The sequence below is a fragment of the Mustela nivalis genome, assembly GCF_964662115.1.
Source record: "Mustela nivalis genome assembly, chromosome: X".
In the NCBI taxonomy this organism is placed as follows: Eukaryota; Metazoa; Chordata; class Mammalia; order Carnivora; family Mustelidae; genus Mustela; species Mustela nivalis.
Genome location: NC_139040.1, coordinates 118,369,901 through 118,394,096, shown reverse-complemented (window position 1 = coordinate 118,394,096; position 24,196 = coordinate 118,369,901). Strand labels below are relative to the sequence as shown.

General features: G+C 44.2%; 1 protein-coding gene across 5 annotated transcripts in view; it reads right to left on the bottom strand.

Moving 5' to 3' along the window:
* Positions 1-24,196, bottom strand: part of SH3KBP1 (SH3 domain containing kinase binding protein 1) — a 340,208-nt gene that overhangs the window by 144,304 nt on the left and 171,708 nt on the right. For all 5 annotated transcript variants that reach the window (XM_082718343.1, XM_082718345.1, XM_082718346.1 and 2 more), the window contains 2 exons: positions 16,375-16,478; positions 4,085-4,214 (listed from right to left, as the gene is read on the bottom strand). In XM_082718343.1, the coding sequence (XP_082574469.1) occupies positions 4,085-4,214; positions 16,375-16,478 (234 nt within the window). The remainder of the gene's footprint in view (positions 1-4,084; positions 4,215-16,374; positions 16,479-24,196) is intronic.

The following is a 24,196-nucleotide window of genomic DNA, read 5'->3' as shown; positions in this document are numbered from 1 at the left end:
GAGATCACTTAATAAAACTTCAAACAAAACAAAACACTATGAGGGGAAAGTGAACACTGACTGTATATTTAATTACACTGAGGAACTGCCATTATTTTTTTTTTTTTGGTGTGGTAAGGATTTTAAGACCCCCCTTTTATTGATACATATTGAAATATTCATGGCTGAAATTATATGCTATGTGGAGTCTGCTTCAGAGTAACATGGGGGAGGATGGGGCCGTGGTATAATTGCAATGGAGTGGCCATAGGCTAATGGATGTTGAAGCTGGGTGCTGAGACCACCAGCAGTTCATTACCACTATTCTCTTGACTTGTGTATGTGTTAGAAATTCTCTACAATAAAAACCTCTGTGAAAAAGTACCTTTAATATTCCATAAATTGTATAAAATACAATAGTGTTTTCAAATTCAAACATGGAGCAAAATGTTTCTGCTACTACATAGCTATGAATGTTCTCATCTGAGGTAAAAGGTTTAAATCAACGTTTCAACCAATACAATTGCTGTAATTCTTTCCTTGACAGATTGGACTACCCTGAACAAAGATCTAAAGTTTGGAGATTTTCATTACCCACCACCATATATAAAAATACATCAGGGTAAAAGAAAAGCAAGTTCAAGGAATTTGCACCTGTCATTCAAAGATCAAAATGCCTCCTTCGAGTAAAAAAGGACTCAGCAAGTGCTTATTGAACACCTGCCACGTGTCAAGCCGTCTGGGCACAGCTCCTTAGAAATATAATGCCAGGTTTCTTTTATTATATTCATTCATCGGTTGACAAAATTCAACTTCATAACTATGCTCAAATACTTTCCGGAAATAGAAATGTAAAGAGTACAAATACCAAATAATTATGTGCACATATAGGGGTGTGTGTGCGTGTGTGTGTGTGTACAACAAAGATATATACAAGGATACAATGTATACAAAGTTTTCTTTATATGTACCAGGACACAGATTTTACCTGTCTTAAAAAACTCAGCCTAATGTCTAGTAGCGTTTAAATTAAGAGCATTTTTCATCTGAAGCCACAAGACTCTCTAAAAGTTACCAAAATGGCATAAACATTAGGAATACTAAGTGGACTGGTCTAACAAAGACCCTGATTAAGTACAGTTTAGCTCGTACCAGTGTAAAAACCTAGATTTCTTTTGTGCATGAACTACCTTTGTCTTTCTCAGTTTTATGATAGAAGTAAATAGGTATTTCCTACAGTTACACAAGATGTTATCCTTGGGGAAAACTGGATGAGCAGTACATGGGATCTCTCTGTATAGTCCTGGGTTTGTTGTTGTTGGTTTTTTTTCACCTACCTGTGACCCTATAATTCCTTTAAAATAAAAAAAAATTAAAGTAAAGCATACTGAAACTACTGATGGCATTCTCTGCGAATAGGGAATAAACAGAATCATTCTAAAACCAAAGGTTCTGTTTAGACAAATCCTACCAGTATACCTCACTTCTGTACGTGATCTGGGCTGCATTTTATACATTCTACCATCCTGACAGACATTGTATCATCAGAGTGTAAATAGCTATAGAAAAGCCTGAATGCTGAGAGATGCTATTTCTCTTTCAGGGGATTACTTCTATTCAGCAAGCCCCGAGGACATTATCATCACATCTGCTTTTGTATGAAGTCCTTGGTGACCACCATTGTTCCCACAACCCAATAGGACTGGCCTTTCCACCGTTTTCCTCAGACACTCATGGAGCACCTGGGGCACCTTCGTGAACTTCCGGTTTGTGTAGTCCCTTTCTGTAATGTGAGCTCACTGATGGCAGGGACTTTGTCTCTTCCGTGTCTTGTGGAATATCTCAGTAACAACAGGGGCTCAGCAAAGGTTGCATGAATGAGGAATAGAAGAAAAGAAGGAAGGAAGGAAAGAAGGGAGGGAGGGAGGGTATGGGTAGACAGATGGAGAGATGGAGAGATGGGCCCTCTTGTCCTTAACCATATATACAGGAAGACTGCCAAGGCCATGTAGTTACTTCAGAATCATCCATCTTTGTTAGGAGATAATGCCTCTTCGGGAACCTCAAAACCCCTCAATAAGGGACAGGTTCTGTAGTAACTTAACATGGCTGCTGAAACTTCTGGGCTCTCCTAGTTCTGAAATGGAGGGCTTTTAACTGAATGAGTGCTGGTGAACACCTTTCCAAGAGAAGCAGCCCCTGAACATGTGAAGGAAGGCTAAGTGCCCAGAGAGACCATTCCACTCAGTCTCCTAACTTCCTGTCCCAGAAATTCCAGCACTATGCACTTTGAGCCGAGAGGGTTAGGCAGGCTCAAAGGTCCATATTAAGTTAGAGCAAGAGGAGGCAATTTATTTCAATAGTTCCAAAATACAGAAGGCACTACTTCTTTGCCCCTCCTGCTGTAAAAGCATAGCTAACATGGCAGAACACCGAGAAGTCAAGGTTCTCCCAGAGAAGTTGTCCCATACCTCTCTAGATCTCCTCTTCTGCATCGGTAAAGGAATCTCAAAGTAATTTCCACAGGCAGAGACAAAATGCTTCAGTGAGCAGGTTACCAATGAGTGTACGTCAGCCTCAACATACAAACTGGTTATATTCCAAGAGTTTATCATGATTAACAATGAAAGTGACCATTTATGGACAGCCTCATATGGGTGAGATGATTTATATACATTACTGCTATTAGAACTCATAATGGACTTCCCCACAGAAATAACGGTATGATGACCTGATTTGGTCCTCCCTCCAAGAAAGCCCATTTAATCCACAACACCCCTGAGGTAAAGTATTCTTATCATAGGACCCAATTACCAGGTACGGCACTATTCCCATGTATAAAAGGAGACACCAAGACAATTAGAATCGATGAGCAGTTCAGGACCTACAGCAACTCCCATTATCACAAGGTCAAGGACATTCACTGCCCTCCAGGCTGTACTCGCTAGCCAGGCCATGTGAGCGGAGAATAACCTCACCCCAAGCCAGAGAAGGCAGCAGGGGCTCCAAGGTACTTCACTTGCTCCAAAATCACCTCCCATATTTCCTCCCATAGACCCTCGGATGGAATGGAGTTCAGGGGTAAGGTCCCTGGCATTGGCAGTAGAGGGAAAGGGTACTGCTGAAGCCTGGGAGTCAAGCAGCCAGAGCTGCTGTTTCTACGGATGGCAGGCTGCACAGGCCCGAGCTGCTGAGCCCAAGTGAAGAAGGTCATCTGAGCACTTTTCCAGAAGTGGCTTTACCTCCAAACTGGGAGTCTGTCCATCGGACTACTGGTTAAATAAAAGAGACACATCTAATTTGGGAATACCGCTCTAGCCAGATTTTTCCAAATGGAAAAGAAAGATGGTTCAGTATCATTTTGACAGAACAGAGTTTAGAAAGGGAGGTCTGCAAACCCAAGGCGTGCCGCGCCACCATGACACAGTCGAGCCTCGTACGACATTCACGCTATGACCTTGGCTCAAGATGCCCACGTGGGAAGTTGGGTTAGCGACTGGGAGAACAAAGTTTCCAGGTCCTGACCTTTTGCTCCATGAGCTGGAAAGGGCAGCAGAGAAGCTGGAGAAAGAAAGACCTGGAGTTCGCTCTCACCATCGCAGAAAGACACACATGCTCACCCAAGGTGGGGCTGGCCTCTCAGCTGTCTTGTCAGACTGGTAAGGAAACTGGCACGCAGTCGTCCCGAACACAGCACTTCTCCCCACCAACGGTTTTTGTGTGCATGCGTGTGCCATTTTCCTCCAAGTTCCTCAAAGGATGCTGAGAAATACAGTCTCATTTGGTTCATTTAAAAAATAATGATCCACTTGCAGTGAGAGAAGGGTATGAAAACAGTAATATGAGCCATAGGGGAATATTAAAATGGCACGAAGGCTGACAGTCACCTATTGAGAGATGGACAGCATCTGCCTGTGCACGTGTGAAGGTGCAGTTCACACCTTTACAAGGATAACCCACTACACTGCAGGGGTGAAGGCAGCACAAGCAGAAGTGTACTCGGGAGCTTCTGTCGCCGTCCCCTGGCACGGGCTACAGAACAGCGGGGAGGCTGGAGCAGCACCTGCCGGTGCCCCCACCCCCCTTGCACGGGGGACTTCCTTACTTGACTTGGAGAGCTGCTCATCCTGAGAAATGCCCAGGTCATCCGACTCCCCCGACAGTTCCTTGATGAAATTGGAAGGAAACATCCCGGTCTTTCCATTGAGAACGCCTTCCCACCATCCTTCTTCCACCTGCACAGATGCAAACAGAAGAACAGAGATGCAGAGCTCAGGTTAGACACCGTGGCTCCCAGTTTTCTCTCCCATCTGTATGGTGCACAGTGCAGAGCCCACCCAGGGAGAGCGGGAGGACCCAAAGCTTACAAGCTGACCGGGAAAGAGATCACAGACCTCACAGAGTCTTGAGATTCAGACTCAGGAAGGCGGGGTGGGAGGGGGAGGGGGACTGAACCTGGGGGCCAAAAACACAAGTGGAAAGGAATTAACCATTTATGTTCACTAACGTCAGACTGACATTTGGCATTTCCTTTGGTCACAAAATGAAGATAAGACAGTCGTAGTAGAAGGACCCATGACTCGTCACCAAACAAATGATGGACATTTTCATATCACAGCACAGAAGCTGCTGGGATCTCAAGATACCGCTTGCCCCGAGGACTACTAGGAAGTGGTGGTAGTTACCACACCTGCTGGGGACCTTGTCATTTAATATATGCATTACAGAATTATTTCTTTTTTTTTAAATTATTATTATTATTATTATTTTTTGATAGAGAGAGATTACCAATAGGCAGAGAGGCAGGCAGAGAGAGAGAGGAGGTAGCAGGCTCCCTGCTGAGCAGAGAGCCCAATGTGGGACTCGATCCCAGGACCCTGAGATCATGACCTGAGCCGAAGGCAGCGGCTTAACCCACTGAGCCACCCAGGCGCCCCACAGAATTATTTCTTAATTATAATAGGAAATCACACAGATTTTTATATCAAAATTTGCTTTTTTTTTAAAGATTTTATTTGTTTATTTGACAGAGAGAGATCACAAGTAGGTAGAGAGGCAGGCAGAGAGAGAGAGAGAGAGGGGAGGAGGAAGCAGGCTCCCTGCTGAGCAGAGAGCCCGATGCGGGACTCGATCCCAGGACCCTGAGATCATAACCTGAGCTGAAGGCAGCGGCTTAACCCACTGAGCCACCCAGGTGCCCCCAAAATTTGCTTTTAAAATAGCTTGATAGCTATTTCAATGGTTCCCTTTTGTAATCCTGTATTTTAAGCATTTAAAACCATTATTTAACAAGTGACAGTGGCTTCCCTAGACTACCCAAACTAACTAGACAGCCTAACAAAAACAGGTAAGATGCCCTGAGCTAAGAACTCAACTGGAAGGTAGCAGGACTCCCTGCAGGTTTCCGAAGGCTTCTAGAGTACCCTGAGATGCAGCGCGACAGGGTGAAGGGAGAGAGGGAGGGCGGCTCTACTGCAGTCCTCTGCGTAGGGGAGTGAGGGCCGGATGGGGGGGGGGGCGGGGACAAGGCAGGTAGGCATCTGAAGTCCCTGTGAGGTAGTAACTGGTCTTGAGCTACCAATTAGCTGGGACAAGCAAGAGGAAGGTAAAAAAGTCATCCCAAGATTTTGTGATGGAACCACTAACAGAAGAGCAGAAGTCACAAGTCAGAACACCGAGGTGGCTTCTTGAAGAGAAATAACAGGACATTCTGAGAACAAGCACGTACTCGTGCTTGTTACTCGTGCCGTGCAATGTAACAGAAAGAGACCCTGAACACTTGGACTTGTTTTTTTGTGTGTTTTGTTTTGTTTTTACCACATGCTTATAACACCAACTCAAACTGATAAGTAGGATTTAACAGCTAAAACAATTTAAAAAGATAAAGAATATTAAAGTCAAAAAAGCCCAGTTCAAATCCTACTGAAGCTCAGCAGTTACATAACCTCATTCATATTTCCTACCAAAGGAACCCTGGCTCCTGTCTGTACAATGGGGATAATGCATACACTCGATCAGTGTTAGAGATAGATGTATTATGATTCTGTACTATGGACACAAAACTGTACAGGACACGGTTTTTCCTCCCTGAAGCAGATGACCATCTACCAAGGTAGAAAGGGCATGTGGTTAAAAGGGAGAGGATGGGGGTGACTAAAAACTAGCAATGGGAGGTAAATAGATGGGGGAAATGCCATGACTTAGCACAAACAAACCTGTTGCACAAAGTCAAGCTCACCCAGGTGGGGGATGCTACAGAAAGGCTTTGAGAAAAAAAGAAATAAAAAATTAAGGTTGGCCTTGAAGAGGAGAAATGGTAGATACATAGAAGTAGGGCAGGAGGGCATGTTTGTGAGACACTCCAGAAAGGGGGAAGCTGACAGAGCCTGTGGGATGGAGACAATCAGAATGGTGTCTGGAGTACTTGTGAGGGAGTTCACGGGAGGCAGGCTTGCGGAGCGGCAATTATATCTACGTGATCACAGAATCTTCGGGAAAGAATCCAGACATCTATGAACAACTGTCCCAGTGACTGTTCAATACCACATCATGGCATTTAACAGCACTTCACTTGAAACCATTCCATGTTTCTATGCCGACTCAACCGATATGTGTTATTCTTTCAAGCAGCTTTTTATAGGATTAGGATGGTTGGGAAAATTCGCCATGAGCCTGAATAGAAATAGTCACCGGATTTGTGGTGGGGGATCCTTTGTGACTGTCCTGAATGAGGAACCATAAAATGACCTTCTTTCTCCCAGAATCATGGGGCAGGAGGGAAAAACCAAGGGCGTGGATTGCAAATGAGCAGTCCCTAGCAGAATCCCCGACAGCGCAGGGCAGCTGGGCCAATTCCATCTGATTCAGCTCGACAGTATCTAAAGCATCCCCGTTCCCACTAATAAGCGGCTGGAGCCTGAGATCCCCGAAGGAAGTACTCCTGACGTGAGGGATTGGTTCCCTGCCGGGAAAACAGGGGTGTCTTTGCCTCACCACACCCCCAGATGCTGATATCAGTGTCACAGAACAGTCTGAGAGGAGTGGCCAACAGGGAAGCAGCAGAGCTCTATCATTAGGCACGCGGTATGGAGGGACAGGCAGCGCAACCACCGCTCAGGGCCCGGGGGGTTCATTTCTCATTATAGATGCCACAGTGGTGGTGGTGGTGGCGGGGCGGGGGGGAGGTCTGGTCCCTGTACCAGCAAGAACCTTTCAGTACTATCCCTTCTTATAGCCAGCTGCTTTGGTTCTAAGATTCAGGCTAGAGATACGAGAAAAAAAAAAATGAGGGTCACTCTCCCACTTTTCCTCTTCAGCAATATTCTAGAGTTCAACTTCCTGTATTAAGATGAGGACAGTGAAGCCCAGAGTGATTACATTCATTCATTCACTCATTCATTCAAAGAGTAAAGCACGGTGCCCTACACTCTGAATGAATAAGAATGAAAAGCAGGGAAATTTAGGGGAGCCCTCCATGGGGGGTCTCTGAAGCCCTGATTACCCCACAAAATGATGTGCCCTGCTATGAGGAGCAAATGGGACCGAGAGACAGGATGATGGTAGCCACTGTTCTTAATGAAGTCCCACCAAGCCCAGGTCTCCGCGCCCCTCCCTATTGGACCTACATTTAATAAGCACCTATCTGGCACTGCTCCAGGGCCTTGGGGCAGATTCACGGGGGAATGAAACAAACACAGTGTGCTTGAGAAGCTCCTGCAACAAAGAAAGGACCATACAGAACCTGTGCACCTCCGCTTAGAAATCAAGCTTGCTTATGTTTGTTTCTATATTTAAAAGAGAGAAAGAAATGTGTCCCTTTGTAATAAACTGTGGATTATGGATGTCACCAAGGGCTTACCATTTCTGCCCCAAAGGGAGTAATAAAGGGGAACTGATGCCCCCCTCCCCCCCGCAACACACACTCATCTATAGCCTGCCGCCGGCAGTGCCTCTGGGCTGAGAACAGACTCCACCCTGTGCCCCTGAGCCCAAGCCGGCCAGATCAGGAGCCCATGGCTCTGTCCTAAGAGAGAACCCTGTCTTCAGTCCAGAACCGGAAATAGGGTAGTTTACACCTGGCTGTGTTCGAGAAAGAAAGACACATAAAAGCATTTCAACAGTTTGCATTGGGGGCCTTGCAATTCCTGTGTCTTCACAATCACCAGCATCTAAGTGGCCTCAGAACCCTAAAAGCACATCTCTAGCTATTTAGCCCTGCTGGAAGTTGAGGAAGCAGCTGAGCAAATGTCAACACATCCCCCCAATTTTACACACATTATCTACATTTTAAAGGCACTACAGGCACTACAGAGAGAACACCTGTGGATACAAAGATGACCATGGCTGTCCGAGGTACAGAGACTCAGAATAGTTTCGACTTAACCAGCATTGAAGTTTTACCTGGTAAACTGTGCTGAGAAAGGGAATAACAGCTTTACCAGGTCTAAAGTCTACCTCAGGGGGTGAGTAGCAAGACAGAAAAACCCATTTAAGGGCTGTTATGGCTTTCTATGTGCAATTAACCCTTTGTAGTCCAAATCTCAGGAGAGGCGCACAGGTAAATGAGGTCAGCTTTATTGTTCCCAGAGCTGTTTCTCCACTCTTCCCAGAAAGCAAAATGGAAAAGTCAAGCTTTAAGGAAAGGCCCACACCTTAACATTTCTAAAAGTTTCCTCAAAATATATTCAGACTTTATAGGTCTAGAAATTTATCCACTTCCTCTAGGTTGTCCAACTTGTTGGTGAATAATTGCTCAGACTAGTCTCCTTCAATCCTTTGACATTCTGTGTTATCATTTGTAACCTCTCCTCTCTCGTTTCTGATTTTATTTGAGTCCCCTTTACTTCTTGGTGAGGCTAGCTAAAGAGCTGTCTATTTTGTTTATCTTTTTAGAAGATGAACTCTTAGTTTCACTGATCTTTTCTATGATCTTTTAAGACTTGATTCCCTTCACTCACACTCTGATCTTTGTTATTTCCTTCCTTCTGCCAATCTTGTAGTTCATTTGTTCTTTTTCTAGTTCCTTGAGGGTAGGACCCTAGGTGGAGTTAGTCAGAGAGAGACAAGTACTATATAATCTCACTTCTATGTAGAATCTCAAAAAAAAAAAAAAATCAAACTCATGGATGCAGAGAACATGGTGGTGGTTGCCAAAGTTAAGGGCTGGGGGGTAGGTGAAAGAGGTGAAGGGGTCAAAAGGTACAAAATTCTATTTATAAGATAAATAAATCCCAGGGATGTAATGTATAGCAAGGTGACTATAGTTAACAGTAGTGTATCATATATTTATAAGTTGGTAAGACAGTAGATCTTAAAAAACAACTTTTTTTTTAAGGATTTTATTTATTTATTTATTTGACAGACAGAAATCACAAGTAGGCAGAGAGGCAGGCAGAGAGAGAGGAGGAAGCAGGCTTCCTGCTGAGCAGATCCCAGGACTCTGGGATCATGACCTGAGCCAAAGGCAGAGGGTTTAACCCCCTGAGCCACCGAGGCGCCCCAACAATTTCAAACTATGTATCATTGCTATAACCTCATCACAACATATACTATACATGTATCAAACCATTATGCTGTATGTCTAAAACTAATACAGTGTTTAATTTCAATTATATCTGAATTAAAAATGTATTCAGACATAATTAAATGAGAATTTCCACACTGGCCCTTTCACCCATCTTTGAGAGGTAGGGGAAAGTATTTTCAAAAATTTTTAAATGCCAGAGAAATACTTAGTTTTTAAAAGTTTTTAAAATTGAGGTATAATTCATATAATGTACACGTTTTAGTAGTACACGTCAATCAGTTTTCATATATGCACCCAAGTAACCCATACCTCTATCAATATACAGAAAGTTCCATCACTCCAGAAAATTCCCCGTGCCCATTCCTAGTCAATCCACCTCCACAAGCAACCACTTATCTGATTTTTCATCACCTATGATTGATTTCACCTTTTCTAGAATGTCACATAAATGTTCTAATGTGTAGTTTTACCTTTTGGATATTGCTGAAAAAATACAAATTGTTTCTAGAAAACATCTTTTTCTATTAGTGGAATTAGTGAAAAAATATTTTTAAGGGAACCACTCCCTAATGGCATAAACACCTACATTATTTTCCATTTTAGTTGCTTTAAATAACCATTCCTGTTGATGTGGGGACAGGAAAGCTGGTTGAGCCAAACAGACAAGTGTTCTCTAGGTCCTAAAGGCCGGGGCCAATATTTTCCCCCAATTCCTGTGTAGTTCACTGATTACCTCTTTCTGGCAAAGCTACAACATTCCATACACATAGGAAAGTGATTTTTTTATTCCCTCGTTCTTCTGAGAATAAGCCTATTCCACATGAAATAGGCCCCTCAAAAGAGAAATCTACAGAGTAATTCAAAGGGGAATGACTGAAGAAAACATACACAATTTCCATTTAAGACTTCAGCAGGGAGCCTGCTTTCCCCTTTCCCTCTACCTGCTGCTTCCCCTGCTTATGCACGCTCGCTCACTCTCTCTCTGACAAATAAATAAAATTTAAAAATCTTATTTAAAAAAGTTCAGTGTAGGAGGCACTGTCACTTATCTCATGTGCATTTTGCCGCAGCGGCCAGCTTCTGCTCCTGATACCCCACACCTGCCGCAGAAGCTTCACAGGTCATCCCTGACTCTGGAGCAAGGCTGTATCAACACCCTGCCCACCCCCCCCCCCCATCCCAGACCAGCCGAGCACCTTACACAATATACCCTGTGCTTGCTGAAAGAATCCAAATACTTCTCATCTTCCCCATGCCTGTGGTTATAAGTTCTTGTTCTCGGAAGCATCCTCTTCACCTTCGCTGAGTGCCTTTTTGTTGTTGTTGTTTTTGCTTTTTGTTTTTTTTTTTTTTGTTTTTTTGTTTTTTTTGTTGTTGTTGTTTGCAGACAGAAAGAGGGAGAAGCAGGCTCCCTGCTGAGCAGAAAGCCCAATGCAGGGCTCCATCGCAGGACCCTGAGATCATGACCTGAGCTGAAGGCAGAGGCTTTAACCCACTGAGCCACCCAGGCGCCCCAGTGCCTTTGTTTTTAAATCCTTCCTCATTTGTCAGTGCCATCGTCCGCTGCTCTCCTAGCATCCTGGGTTCTTAGTTAGTTTCTTAGCTGTGCATATCTTACCATCCCTGACTATACTGAACATGTTTCAAGACAGTTTCCGTTCAATAAATCTCTAATTCTCCATGAACCCAGCTTCTGTCACAGAGTAAGAGCTCAAATAGTTGATAAATCCCATAGCTTTGCAAATCTCTTATAAATACATTTTGACTTGCAAATACGTTGCTTTTATACAGTTGTAGTATGTTTTGTGGGCTGATGATGCAGCCCAGTTCCTTTGGGTTCACAAAGCTGAATCTAACGATGAGTGCTGGGTCCCTGTCTCTAGTCAGGAGACAGAGGAATTCTACGTGCTTTTCTGAGGAAGGTGACTTTGCCAGGTGCACTCAGCCCAGCCAGCCCTGCCTTCAGAATTCCTCCTCTGAGCTCACCCATCTGGGCCAAGCACTCAGGCCTGGCAGTTGGCTCCTGCCAGGCGGGGGTCAGGCTGCATCTACCCAAACCTGCACCAGGCCGCTGCTCTGTGAGCCCACCATGTGGTTACATGGCTCAAAAACCAGGTAGGTGTGAAGATAAAGTTTGTGGTGATGAGGGGAAAAGGTAAACGACGTGAAAGTTAGAAAAAAAAAGCAAAACCTGCTGCCAAATTAGGTGCAGATAAGACAACCAGAAGAGACAGGGTGGGGGGCACTGTACTGCAGAACTTTCTTTAGAAGGAGGGGGTACTCTGGTTGCTTTCCTTGTGTTAGTATCAGTCCATTTTAAAGAAACTGATGGAAATCATGAAGGAGGACTATGGAAGCAGAGAGGATGGAACTCAAACCAACAAACCCATATTCAAGGAAAACACCTTGACCCTATGAGCTTATGGTGACAAATGGCAAATGAATGTGCGTTTTTATATTTTCAGGCAAAATTAAATAGGATATAAAATATCTTAAATGGTCTTAAATAAGATATATATCCAACTTAATTAATATATAAAAAATATCATGTTTTAAGATTCTCTACTTGATTCAACCCTTTTCAAAAAACCAGTCCGTTGCTGCTATAAACATTGGGGTACAGATGGCCCTCCTTTTCACTACATCTGTATCTTTGGGGTAAATACACAAGAGTGCAATTGCAGGGTCATAGGGAAGCTCTATTTTTAATTTCTTGAGGAATCTCCACACTGTTTTCCAATGAGGCTGCACAAACTTGCATTCCCACCAACAGTGTAAGAGGGTTCCCCTTTCTCCACATCCTCTCCAACACATGTTGTTTCCTGTCTTGCTAATTTTGGCCATTCTAACTGGTGTAAGGTGGTATCTCAATGTGGTTTTAATTTACGTCTCCCTTCAACGGACGAATGGATAAGGAAGATGTGTTCCATATACATGATGGAGTATTATGCCTCCATCAGAAAGGATGAATACCCAATTTTTATATCAACATGGACGGGACTGGAAGAGATTATGCTGAGTGAAATAAGTCAAGCAGAGAGAGTCAATTATCATCTGGTTTCACTTATTTGTGAAGCATAACAAATAGCATGGAGGACAAGGGGAGATGGAGAGGAGAAGGAGTTGAAAGAAATTGGAAGGGGAGGTGAACCATGAGAGACGATGGACTCTGAAAAACAATCTGAGGGGTTTGAAGGGGCGGGGGGTGGGGGGTTGGGGGAACCAGGTGGTGGGTATTGGAGAGGGCACGGATTGCACAGAGTACTGGGTGTGGTGCAAAAACAATGAATACTGTTACCCTGAAAATTAATTAATTAATTAATTAATTTAAAAAAAACAGTCCATACCTCCAAAATCCTCCTGAGAGTTGTCTGGTTTTTTTTCCCCTTTGGAGTAGGGTGTGTGTGTGCATTTGTGTGTGTGTGTGTGTGTGTGTGTGTGTGTAGCTTTGCAATACTGTAGAATCAATCTGTTAATCAGTCAAGAATAATATAACATATTTAGATACATATACATGATATCATCTATCGTATTTTTATTGTCCAATAGATTGACTGGTTTCCAAGTCTTGCAAAACTATGGTCTTACCTCAATCTATCCCTGTGATTGAAGAGTTCTTAGTGATTTGGGATGTTTATTTTTTAGTTTCCGGTGGAATGAGAAAATACCCACTGACGTTTATACATCCATTATAAAAAGACATATTTTATAATATGTAGTGACAATGGCCCAGTATCTGCAATATTACAAGTCAATTGACATAATGAGAAAACTCATTTTTGATCATATAATTTTTAAAAATGTGGTTGAAAAGGCCAACCTTTATGTTTTATTTTACATAAATATCCTAGGTTACATATTTTTCCTTTTTCCTCTGGGAAGTAAGATCATCATGAAGTGTGGCACTTAAGAGGACACTGGTCCTGCAGCAGGGATGTCCTAAGTCAACTCCGTGCAAAGAGTTAACTAACAACTGTGATCCCTCCTCTCCTTCAGTGATCCAAGCCCGCATTCCCTACAACCAAGGGGCAGGGGAGGGTGGGCACTATCTCCCAGGAATGTGTTAATAATTTTCCTTATCTTGCTTTGTATTTCATAAAACATTATTATAACATTAAAGGAAAACTGCTTCTGTGACACAACAATTTTCAATTCTCATTCCCTTACAGTCTTCAATCACACAGACAGAGATGTATTTTACATGGCTGTGTCCTAGTGTATGCAATTTTGTGTCCTGATCTGTTCATTTCTTTTGCAAAAAAATCTTTTCATATTTCCATTTATTCACTTACTTATTTAGAAAACATTCATTAATGTACGTATTAGGTTTCAGGCACTCTTCCAGGTACCACGTAATTTAAGATAGATCAAAACCAGATCCCTGCTGTTGAAAAGTTCTCAGGTTAGCAGAATTTAACAGAAAATTATAGTACACAGTATTGTAATAAATACAGATTTAAAGACCTCTGGGTTTACCATCTTAATGTCTTCACAATCTTCTAGCTGAATAATATCACTTAATTCACATAACTATTCTCTCTCTTGATTATTTTTCATTATCACAAGCAATTAACATGTTTCACATATATTTTTTTTTTCTGTTAACCATTTTCTTTGGATAAATTCCTGGGAGTGAGATTACTGGCTCAAAGGATGTTAGTTCAGATTTTTACAGCTCTTGCCATACCCTGCTAAATAGCTTCATATTAGGATCATAAAGATATACAAAGTTTTGTCACTTCTCCTTGGTATTACCAAGTCTTAACCGCAAAATGTTTTCTTAGGATTCTCAAAAGCAGGACCCATTATTGTCTTAATTTGCATTTATTTAATTAAGAGGAGTGTGGAACATTTCCTCATGGTAAAGGTTTTTCTTTGTGGGATTTGTGTTTATGGCAGATTTATTTACTATTTATCATTGTTATAGTACCTTTTTAGTATAATTTCATAAGTGATATATATAATAACTTTTCATGATCATTTATTGTAAAATATTTCTTATTTGTTGTTCTCTAGGGGCGGTTTGCTGAAGTTTCTTCAAATTATACCAAAATTTTAACTTTTTTTTTTAAGTTAGTCACACTATTTACTATTTCCTTTGGAACTTCTTGCATGGATTCCGTCTTACCAAATTTGTCCTTCTACCACTAGCATAAATGTTCCACTCTGCTGTCCATTCATGTTTCACTCAGTCAGCTTTCGACAAATATCTCCTAAGTGCCCTGCTTGGCAACAGGGATACAAAATGATGAATGAGGGATGCCTAGGTATTTGAGCTGGTTAAGCATCCGACTCTTGATTTCAGCTCAGGTCATGATCTCAGGGTCGTGGAGTGAGCTGAGAGTCAAGCTCTGTGCTCAGCTTAAGATTCTCTCTCTCCCTCTCCCTGTGCCCCTTCCCCTGCTCACTTGCACACACACACACACACACACACACACACTCTCTCTCTCTCTCTCTCTCTCTCCAAAATGGTTAATGGCCTATTAATACAAATTCTCCAAAACTAGGAAATAGGCGATAGGGGTTATTTTGTGTCCTCCCAGTGTCACACTGGGAGTCCCAGTAACTGATTCTCGAGAGATATCTTTGTCTGACACCATATTCACTATGATTCCCTTAGTGCGGATGTTAACCGGCAGAAAACCAAAAGTGATGAGAATGATTCTGTTCAGATACCAATGAAAGTGAATCTGGACAGTCGGAGATACAAGTGCCTTATTCCCAGAGAAGAGACAACCTCAAAGGCTGCAGTGTACTGCCCTGTGGGATAGTATGTACTTCTGCATCTGCCTTAGCAATCTGAATCAAGTATTTTCTCTCTCTCTCATTATAAATACTCTTCCACAATTCTCTTTGAGCCAACCGTATCATCTTGCAGATCCCCTCGTTAATGAGTTAAATAAAACTTTGATGCATGCTCACTTTACGTTTATATGAACATCAGGGAATCTGGTGGCTGGGCCTCAGCCCTTCTACTTGGACCCAAGTCACAGTTCACTTAATCCCCTCCTTGCCTTCTAGCTTCTTTTTTTGATCATGGGTTTCTGTAAGGTCCAGTGGTACTCATGAAACCAAAGCTCTTGGAGAACTGTATTTCTATATACAGACACATGAGCTGAATCAGAATGAATGATAAGGTTCTAAGTCTGAAGCCCAGGATAGCCCAGGACAGGGGAGAAGAGCCCGAGAGGCCCATGTCAGGGCATGGTGGGCCACTCCACCAGCAGGCGTGGCCCCGAGTACCCAGGAGCAAGCAGCAGTAAGGGAATGCGGTGCGGTGGAGGGAACAATGGGTCTCCAGCCAGGTGGGCCTGGCTCCAACCCTCAGCCCTGACTCTTCCAGGGTCTCTCTCTTTTTCTTTCCTTCTAGAGTCTCTTGAGCCTCTTTTCTCATCCACAAAACAAAGTGCTTGCGATGGGCCACCCGATGGGCCAATGTGTAAAGAACCTTGTCACACCTGTCTCATACTACTAGTCTTCTATAAATGTCCCTTCTTCTCCTTCCTTTTGAATCTACAGTGTCCCCCATGATGAATACTGAATTCACCCTCAAGAGACGGCTCAGGGTCACTCTGTAGAGCCCAAGTCTACTGGCAGTTGAAGGAGAGGAGAAGAGCTGTGGCAGTGGCCCAGGATCTCAGAAGCCTTTGTCCACTATGTGAGAAAGGCTGTAATTTCAAATGGCCCACACCTGCTCCTAATGGGCTTGGCGGCATTCCTGTCTGGGAACCCAGTTCCTCGGAGAAGAGACTCAGCCAGATAGCGGCTAAGGTCTCTTTAGGCTCTAACATCCGCCACAGCAAGGCCAACCAGGGGCGGGTCCTGAGCGCCCACACGACGTCACCCACCCATCCACCTGGCACACTTACCTCTCCTACCACCTCTATGATGTCGCCAACCTTCAGCTCAAGCTCATCGTCATTCTGGGGCAGGTAGCTGAATGCCACCTGGCAGCGGCGCCTCCGTCGCTCGCCTGAATGGGAAAAGCAAAATATTTAGACACAGCTCTTGGCTTAAAACTGGCTTTTAAAGAGAGGCTTCCTAGGCATGCAGGCAAATTAAGCTGACTTGTCTCAAATATGCTCTCTGGGACATGGCTAGAGGCACGGCAGCTCTGGTCTCAGAGAGAGGCAGTAGAAAGCAGAGCAATGCTTCTTGGTCTTTTAAAAGCTGCTGGGTCAGAAAGGCATGGGTATGAGAAACCGATCCGTTGGTGCAGAAGGCAGGAAGCCCTCCCCTGAAGCGCTGGAGCACATTGCTGCCTTAAACGCTTTTCCACGGATGGGGCTTTGTACTTGTTGCTGTTGATTTTTAATGGAAGCCGATGTGATATGGTAGAATAAAAAGAATGGTCTGCTTCTAATGCTAGCAAGGCAGAGGAAATTTTTCCCAAATGTGCAAAGGAAAAGATAAAGTAGCCTGGCCTTTTTCTTACTAATCATCACCCTTTCAACACGCTGGAACTCAGGCGTGATAAGCAAAGGCTAGTAGATTTCAGCCTGCCCTTGGTGCCATTTCAAATGCCCCACAGGGCTTCAACAAATCCACTTCGGTCCTCTTCCCTCTGTCCCAGGGGACCCATTAGCAGGATCCCTGGCTGCTCACACAAAGCCAACCCAGGCAAATCAAGATAAAAGCCAGAACCACACTTCACTTGACCGGAGGCACTCAAGGTCACAGCATCTCGCTCACCCAGAGCGGCCCAACTGGGAGGCCCTGGCTTAGAGCTGGTTCAAGTACAGATGCGACTGTCCACACCACAGACATGCACCGTGGGCAGAAAGAACATGCATGTGGTATGTGTGATGGGGGTGGGGTAGGGAGACAGACAGATAGGCAGCAGCGGAGGCCCAAGCCAGGGAGAGGTGGATGGCAGAGAAGTGACACCCGCATTGCTCCGAAGTTTGTCGCTCGAGGCTGACCACCTCACACTGTTCCCTCCTGCCACCACATGGCCTAGAAAACCAAAGGGATCAACGACTTCAAGGAAACACATTTAGAAATGCTGACATTATTTTTGGATACTGCCTACAGTGATTCTTCTCCTTTTCTAGTCTTTTCCCTGCAAAAGCAAATCCCTGCAGGGGTGATCACAGGCCACACTGAGGCCCCCATGCAGCATGACATCATACAAAGGGGAAGGTCTTTGCTCCATCTGATGGGCTCACTGATCAATATGTTTCAAAAGCCAATGGCCTAGTTCTCTCCGCTCCATTTTTCTCCGCCTGAACCTCGGTACGGAAGAACCGAGTCGAACAGAAGAAAGGGGGCAGAAGTTCAGAATCGATATCTTGTCTAATCACATCTTTGGCAACTGTACAAATACACTGCACCCCTTCGTACAAAACCACAAGCCGCCTGGGCCTGGTGAGAACAAAAGCAGAGCTCTCGGGCTAACTGCCAGGTGCTGCCAGCACTGTCCGCAGGCGGCACAGGGCGACCCACAGAGGACCCGACTCTCCCGGGCAGTGAAGGCGCATCCCAGCTGGCTTCTCCCTGGTGGGGAGTGAAGAAGAGTGGTAGTCCGGGGCCAAGCACTCTCCCGTGATTCCACGGTGTCCGATGAAATGAGAGGTAAATACAGCACTCTTGTTGTAAAGGGTACGGATTCCCCGTTCTGGCTCAGAAGGTCCAGACGACGGCAAGGTGATCTCGGCTCCCACCTCCTTCTCCCTGTGACTCCCGTGCCCCGCCCCCATACACACCTCTTAAGATGAAGTTCTACCCTAAATGGGTGAAGAGCTTTATCTGCTAGATGTTATGGTAAAAGCAAACGCTGCACATACAAATCTAAACGCAGAACAAGTCCACACGCAAACCTCCGAAACCTGACACACAAGCAGAGAAGCCACCAGTCTGGACAAAAGTGACTTGAAAATAACATCTGAACGCCCAGTGCTGGCTGAAATCATAAAATGCCGTTACATGTAAGTTCATTTCTTTATAAAACTCTCTGTAAAAAATAGCATGTAACCTGGTGCTACGCAAATGGCAAAAGAGAGTGATGACTTCTTCAAGGAGAGACTAACACCGTGGACTCGGGACCTGGAACAGAATAAGGAGATTGCTCTTGAACCGAATCTCGGCCTCCAACTTCTCTAAAGCCCTGTCTGGTATCAGGAAGAATGATAAGTTTACTAGTTTCTATCTGCCAGGCTCATCAATAGTTCTTAAAAGCCTCTAAGAAGGTTATTTCGTTGGTGGCACCAAGTCCTATCAAACACATCGCCAACATATAGGACCAAGAAAAGCGAGCCCCACAGCGAGGTATGCAGGGGTTGCTGATGGTAAAGGCCACCTGACCTGACCCTGGGCAGAAACGGTTATTCCCTGCAGCTCTGGGATAACTTGTGGTCTTTTCTAAAGCACTTCTGCTATCCATCATCCAATCTCACCCTGCCACCACCTGAGTTAAAATGAAACAGAAAGGAGCCAGAATGAGCAACCATTTTGCAAATGAGAAAATTGGGGTTCAGTGACTTATCCAAGGACACTGAGCTAGTGAGCCACAGTATCTGCTTTGCCTGAGTTCAGAGCTCTCCTTCAACTTTGGACGAGCCGATTCTGTTTACATCTCGTCCCACATTCTCTGTAATCTGAACTTAATTGCTTTGTGCGACACTGTGTAACAGAGCCTCAGGTTTTCATGCGAATTCCCAGACCGCTGCTCTTCTAGGGCTCAGCTTCTGCACTTCACCGTTCCAGTCTTGTTTGCCAGATCTACCCAATCTAAAACCCAGTTCAAGGTGGGTTGCCAATGTCAGGAGACACTGCATTTCAGGTGCCTCTGTCCATCCAACATTTAAGAGAGTTTAAGGATGTCATTGGCTATTTCTCCCCTCCCAGCATTTCACTGATGTGTACTATGCAGTCTTGACCTCCCTTGAGGAGGTACATAGATGATAATGTCATCTCCCTTCAATAGTTGCTATAAACTGGAAAAGAATAAGGATGACTTGCCTAAGGCCGTGGCTTAGCATCCCTGAACTTGAGCTACCACCTTCACTCCCAGAGCCCAATCCACATGAACTCATTCTCACACATTACTTTGAGCTTTTTTCTATGGAATAAACTGGGTCTTGAAGATATTTAAATGCATTTGCTGATCACGGCCAACAATACAAATCAATATCAGAACAACTAGAAAGAGGAGAGTACATATGTTCTCCCTTCTTCATGTCAGGGCCATTGCCACTGTCCTTTGCCACTGTGTGTGTTTTCTAGGTAGGACCACTTAACTCCCAAGACACAACCGCAAGAAGTAACACATGCAGGTTTTACAGACATGCGAGCATATATGTGCACACGGCCCACCAAAAAAATGTATGGACAAGGCAGACTTGACAGGGCACATCTTACAGGTCTCTCCTTCATTGCCATACCGTACAAGGGCCATGCATTCACACGTTGAAACACAGGCCATGGACACCAAGGCAGGCACATTTGCAATGTCCACACTAGGCCTTGTTCATTCCCGCCCTTATATTCATGGCCAGCTTTGTGTAATAAAATAATAACAGCTAGCATTTATTGAGCACCTACTGTGTGCCAAACACTGCGAGTACCGCATAGGTACTACCCTCACACCCAACGCCCTTTTTCCAAGCAGGGAGAGACACAGAGATTGAGTGTTTTACCAGAGGTCTTACAGCTCGAGGGGATGCAAGTCCAAGGCCACTGCCTCCCACGTCTGACTGTTCTTAAGAATTCTCAGCTATGGGTCCTGAGAAGGCAGAAAGGACTCACTGGGCCAATGTGGGATGTGGTTAAGATGTGAAACCAGGAAGTGAAAACCCACAAATCAGGAGCATTTCCTTACAGCTGCTGGATACTGAGGCTAGAGCTGCTGGATATTTTAATGAAAGAAAACTGGCTGGAAGGGGAGGAAATGAAGTACACGCACACTCTCTAAAAATGACAGAGCAGAAACTGAAAAGGGCGCCATGGCCCATCCTTAGAAACTCATCTATATTTTAGCATCTCCTAAGGTCTTACAACATGTGGAAACTTCAATGTCCAAAAAATACAACAATAAATAATGCAGTGGTAGAAAGAAGTCTTTGGGCCAACTGAAAACTTTCAACACTCACACAGCCTTTTTTTTTTTTTTTTTTGTAATGTCTCATATCCCCTATGACAGAACACCAGTGCAACCATGAGGGCCTGAATCACCAAGGGACGCCTCCCACAAAACTCTAAACTTCAGTAACAAATCAATGCCATTAATTACAGGGGACAATGGGTCATAATGGATGACAAGGAGAAAACACCTTGTGGGAACAGGTAATCTCCCTTTAGAGGACTCTAACCAGTGCTTCTCAATCTTGGCACCTGGGAGCTTTCATAATCTCAGTAGCGGTCCTGGGGAACTAAGTCTCCACGGTTCCTGGCTTCTTCCAGCACTGGGACAAAGAGAACACCAAGCAAGAACAGAATATCCGCTAATGCTAACATCAGTGAAGTTGCTCAAACACTCGAGGGGTACTTTCCAAAGGACACAGAAATCAGCTTGATGGGGCTTCCATTGGCCAAATCTGGGATAGTAACAGCTTGTACTGAGGGTTGTTTTATCACTTGTGCACTTCCAAATAATTCATGAGCCCAGACTGATAAGTTCAATAGGTAGCTAGGGTGATAGCCACCTAGCTAGGTGAATGGATAAGATTAGATAGATAAGGGCAGGGCAAGAAGCAAAAGCTCTCCTTTAGACAAAGGATGTCAGGGATGCCTGGGTGGCTCAGTCAGTTAAGCATTTGCCTTCTGCTCAAGTCATGATTCCTGCCCACATCCCGCTTCCTGCTCAGCGGGAGTCTGTTTCTCCCTCTCCCTCTGCCCCTCCCTCCTACTCATGCTCTCACTCTCCCTCATGTTCTGCTCTCATAAATAAATAAAATCTTAAAAAAAAATAGATTGTCAGCTAATAAATGGAGAAATGATAGAATCAGACAATCATCATTTTACAGGCATCATAAGCAGCCAGTGATTCTGGCCAGAAATCAATGGTGGTTAAAACCACTGGGTGAGGGGCGCCTGGGTGGCTCAGTGGGTTAAGCCGCTGCCTTCGGCTCAGGTCATGATCTCAGGGTTCTGGGATCGAGTCCCACATCAGGCTCTCTGCTCGGCAGGGAACCTGCTTCCCTCTCTCTCTCTTTGCCTGCCTCTCCATCTACTTGTGATTTCTCTCTGTCAATAAATAAATAAAATCTTTAAAAAAAAAAACACTGGGTGAAACCTTGTTGGGGATTAGGATATGTAAACAGTCTCAAGAGTATCTCCCCAGAGATTATTTATTAATTACAAAAGGAAAACGGTCCTCTTAGAATGGAGAAACCGGACAGACACAGTCTTAAAGCTCACATCATCAATAATGACACTTCTCATGCGATGCATGAAGAAAGACTTAACCTCACCTGTAGAATGCTCCCACCCCAAATATTTAACCTACATCTGACTGTAAGAAAACAGTCATGCAAATCGAAAATGATGACAGTCTACAGAAACTGACCTGATTCTTTAAAAAAACCTTAAGTCACTATCACATACAATTTTTTAAAGGCTAGGAAACTGTTCTAGATTTAAAAATAGTAAAGAGACACAACAGCTAAATATAATGTGACCCTTAATTGCACTTGGGGTTTTTAAAAGGTTATAAAGGGTATTGTTGGGAGAACTGGGGCAATCTAAATATGGACCAATACTAGATGATAGCATTATATTAACTTAACATTTCCTGCATGTGCTCACCCTGTTGCAGTTACAGAGAATGTCCTTGTTTCCAAGTGTTTAGGGATCAAGTGTCCTGATATCTGTAACTTACTTTCAAATTGAGGAAAAAAGGAGTGTATGTGTGTGTGTGTGTACGCGCACGCATATGTGCATGCATGTGTGTATACATATACATACACACAGAGAGAGCGAGAAAACAAATGTGGCAGAGTGGTAATAATGGGGGAATCTAGATGGATGTTCATTGTAATACTGTTACAACTTTTCTGTACATTTGAAATTTTTCTAAATAAAAATTTGGGGAGAGAGGAAAAATACAGATGCCCAGACCCCACCCTTAAGCAATGGTCTGGGTTTCTATATTTTAAGAGCTCCTCAGGCGAATCTAACAAATGGTCAGGGTCAAGAGACATCTAGACAGATCGGTTATCCAAAAACAAACGGGACTTTCCGGGAACGTGCTATACGTGTTCTACATTCAGCTTCTTCTCCCAAGAGAGAGAAAAATCAAGCTCATCTAGCAATATTAGGCTAATACATAACCCAGGTGAATGGTGCCACGCTGTGATTTTCATCTCACAGAACTTCAGAAAAGTCTCACCAAACAGCCTCTGACTCTGAAAGTGTGCTCCTGGGAGAGTGGGGGATGGGAAAGATGGCGGTCGCTTCTGGGATCCATTAGCCACCACTGCTCCCCAACTTAACTGAGCACATTCCAGATTCCTGAAGAGGCTGTTCTTGAATCAGAAACCTCAATTAATGTAAAGGGCCTTTCCTATTTCGAGATAGAAAGACAATACAAAGTAAACTAAACAAATGTAGAGACTCACCCCTTTTAATCGAAACACCCGGTGGATTTGAGGTGCAGGGGAAGAGAGAGAGGTGAATGACTGATCTTGCCAGACCCAGCATCGTACCATTTGCTGGGAAAATTCCCAATCCTCATCCTGTTCCAATGCAACGTCACTCAGAGGAAGAGGAGGACACTTCAGAGTTTGAAGGCATGCCAGAAAAATGAGGAACTTGTGGGTCTTTCTTGCCAAACCCCTCTGGCTCTGGCCCGATGGTTACAGTGGAAATGTATGGTATTTAATTAACCAGCACTGTTTGGTCCCTGGAGATGAGCCTCCTTGATTCTCTTAGGAATGCCTATAGTCAACGTCTGTGCATGGCAGAAAACCATTAATCCATTAGCCTGCTACTTCAAAGGGAAGGTTCATCTGAAAACAGGATGTAGCTATACCAGTGCTCATTTGTTCCCAATCCCCCAGAATACAGGAGGAAAATGTAGAATCAGTAGGGAACCATCTATGAGGGCCTCAAAACCATGGGGGGTAGGAAGGGTAGCAGCAGGTCAAGTCAAAAGTCACCAAAGGAAAATCCACTGAGTCCTGTTGGAGATGGAGACAAACATTGATGAGGTGTCTGCCATGTGCCAAGAACTGAGCTAGGCATGTTACATGCCTTCCCTCAAGTTCTTGACTGACCCTGTGAGGTGAGGGATGCTGCTCCCATCTTTACGAAAGGGCACAGAAAGGCTGGATAACTTGTGTGAGGCCCATGCGTTAAGTAAGTCATGGTCTACAGCCCTCTTCTTCCATGAACCCAGGGTAATACCAGGAAGGCACATTAGCTGTGCATTTCTGGAGGACTTCAGATGACGAGCTAGGGGTTAGAACTTGCCCAGAGGAGGTTTCTGGACAGAGAAATGACTACAAGATGTGCTGAGAACGGTGCTGTAGAGAGAAGTGGCTGGTGTCAGTGGTGTGCAGATGGGCTTGGGGGAGGGAGCCTAGAAGCAGGCAGATAGCCCAAAAGAAGACAAAGAGAGACAAAGGTGTAAAAAACATGATGGAAGGAATCCTACACACAGATACACAGTCTCATCATTAGTTGATGGGTTTCAGTTGTTCCCTTTGGGGGGTCAATGACCCTCTCTAACTTGTCTTTGATCCCCAGCACCCA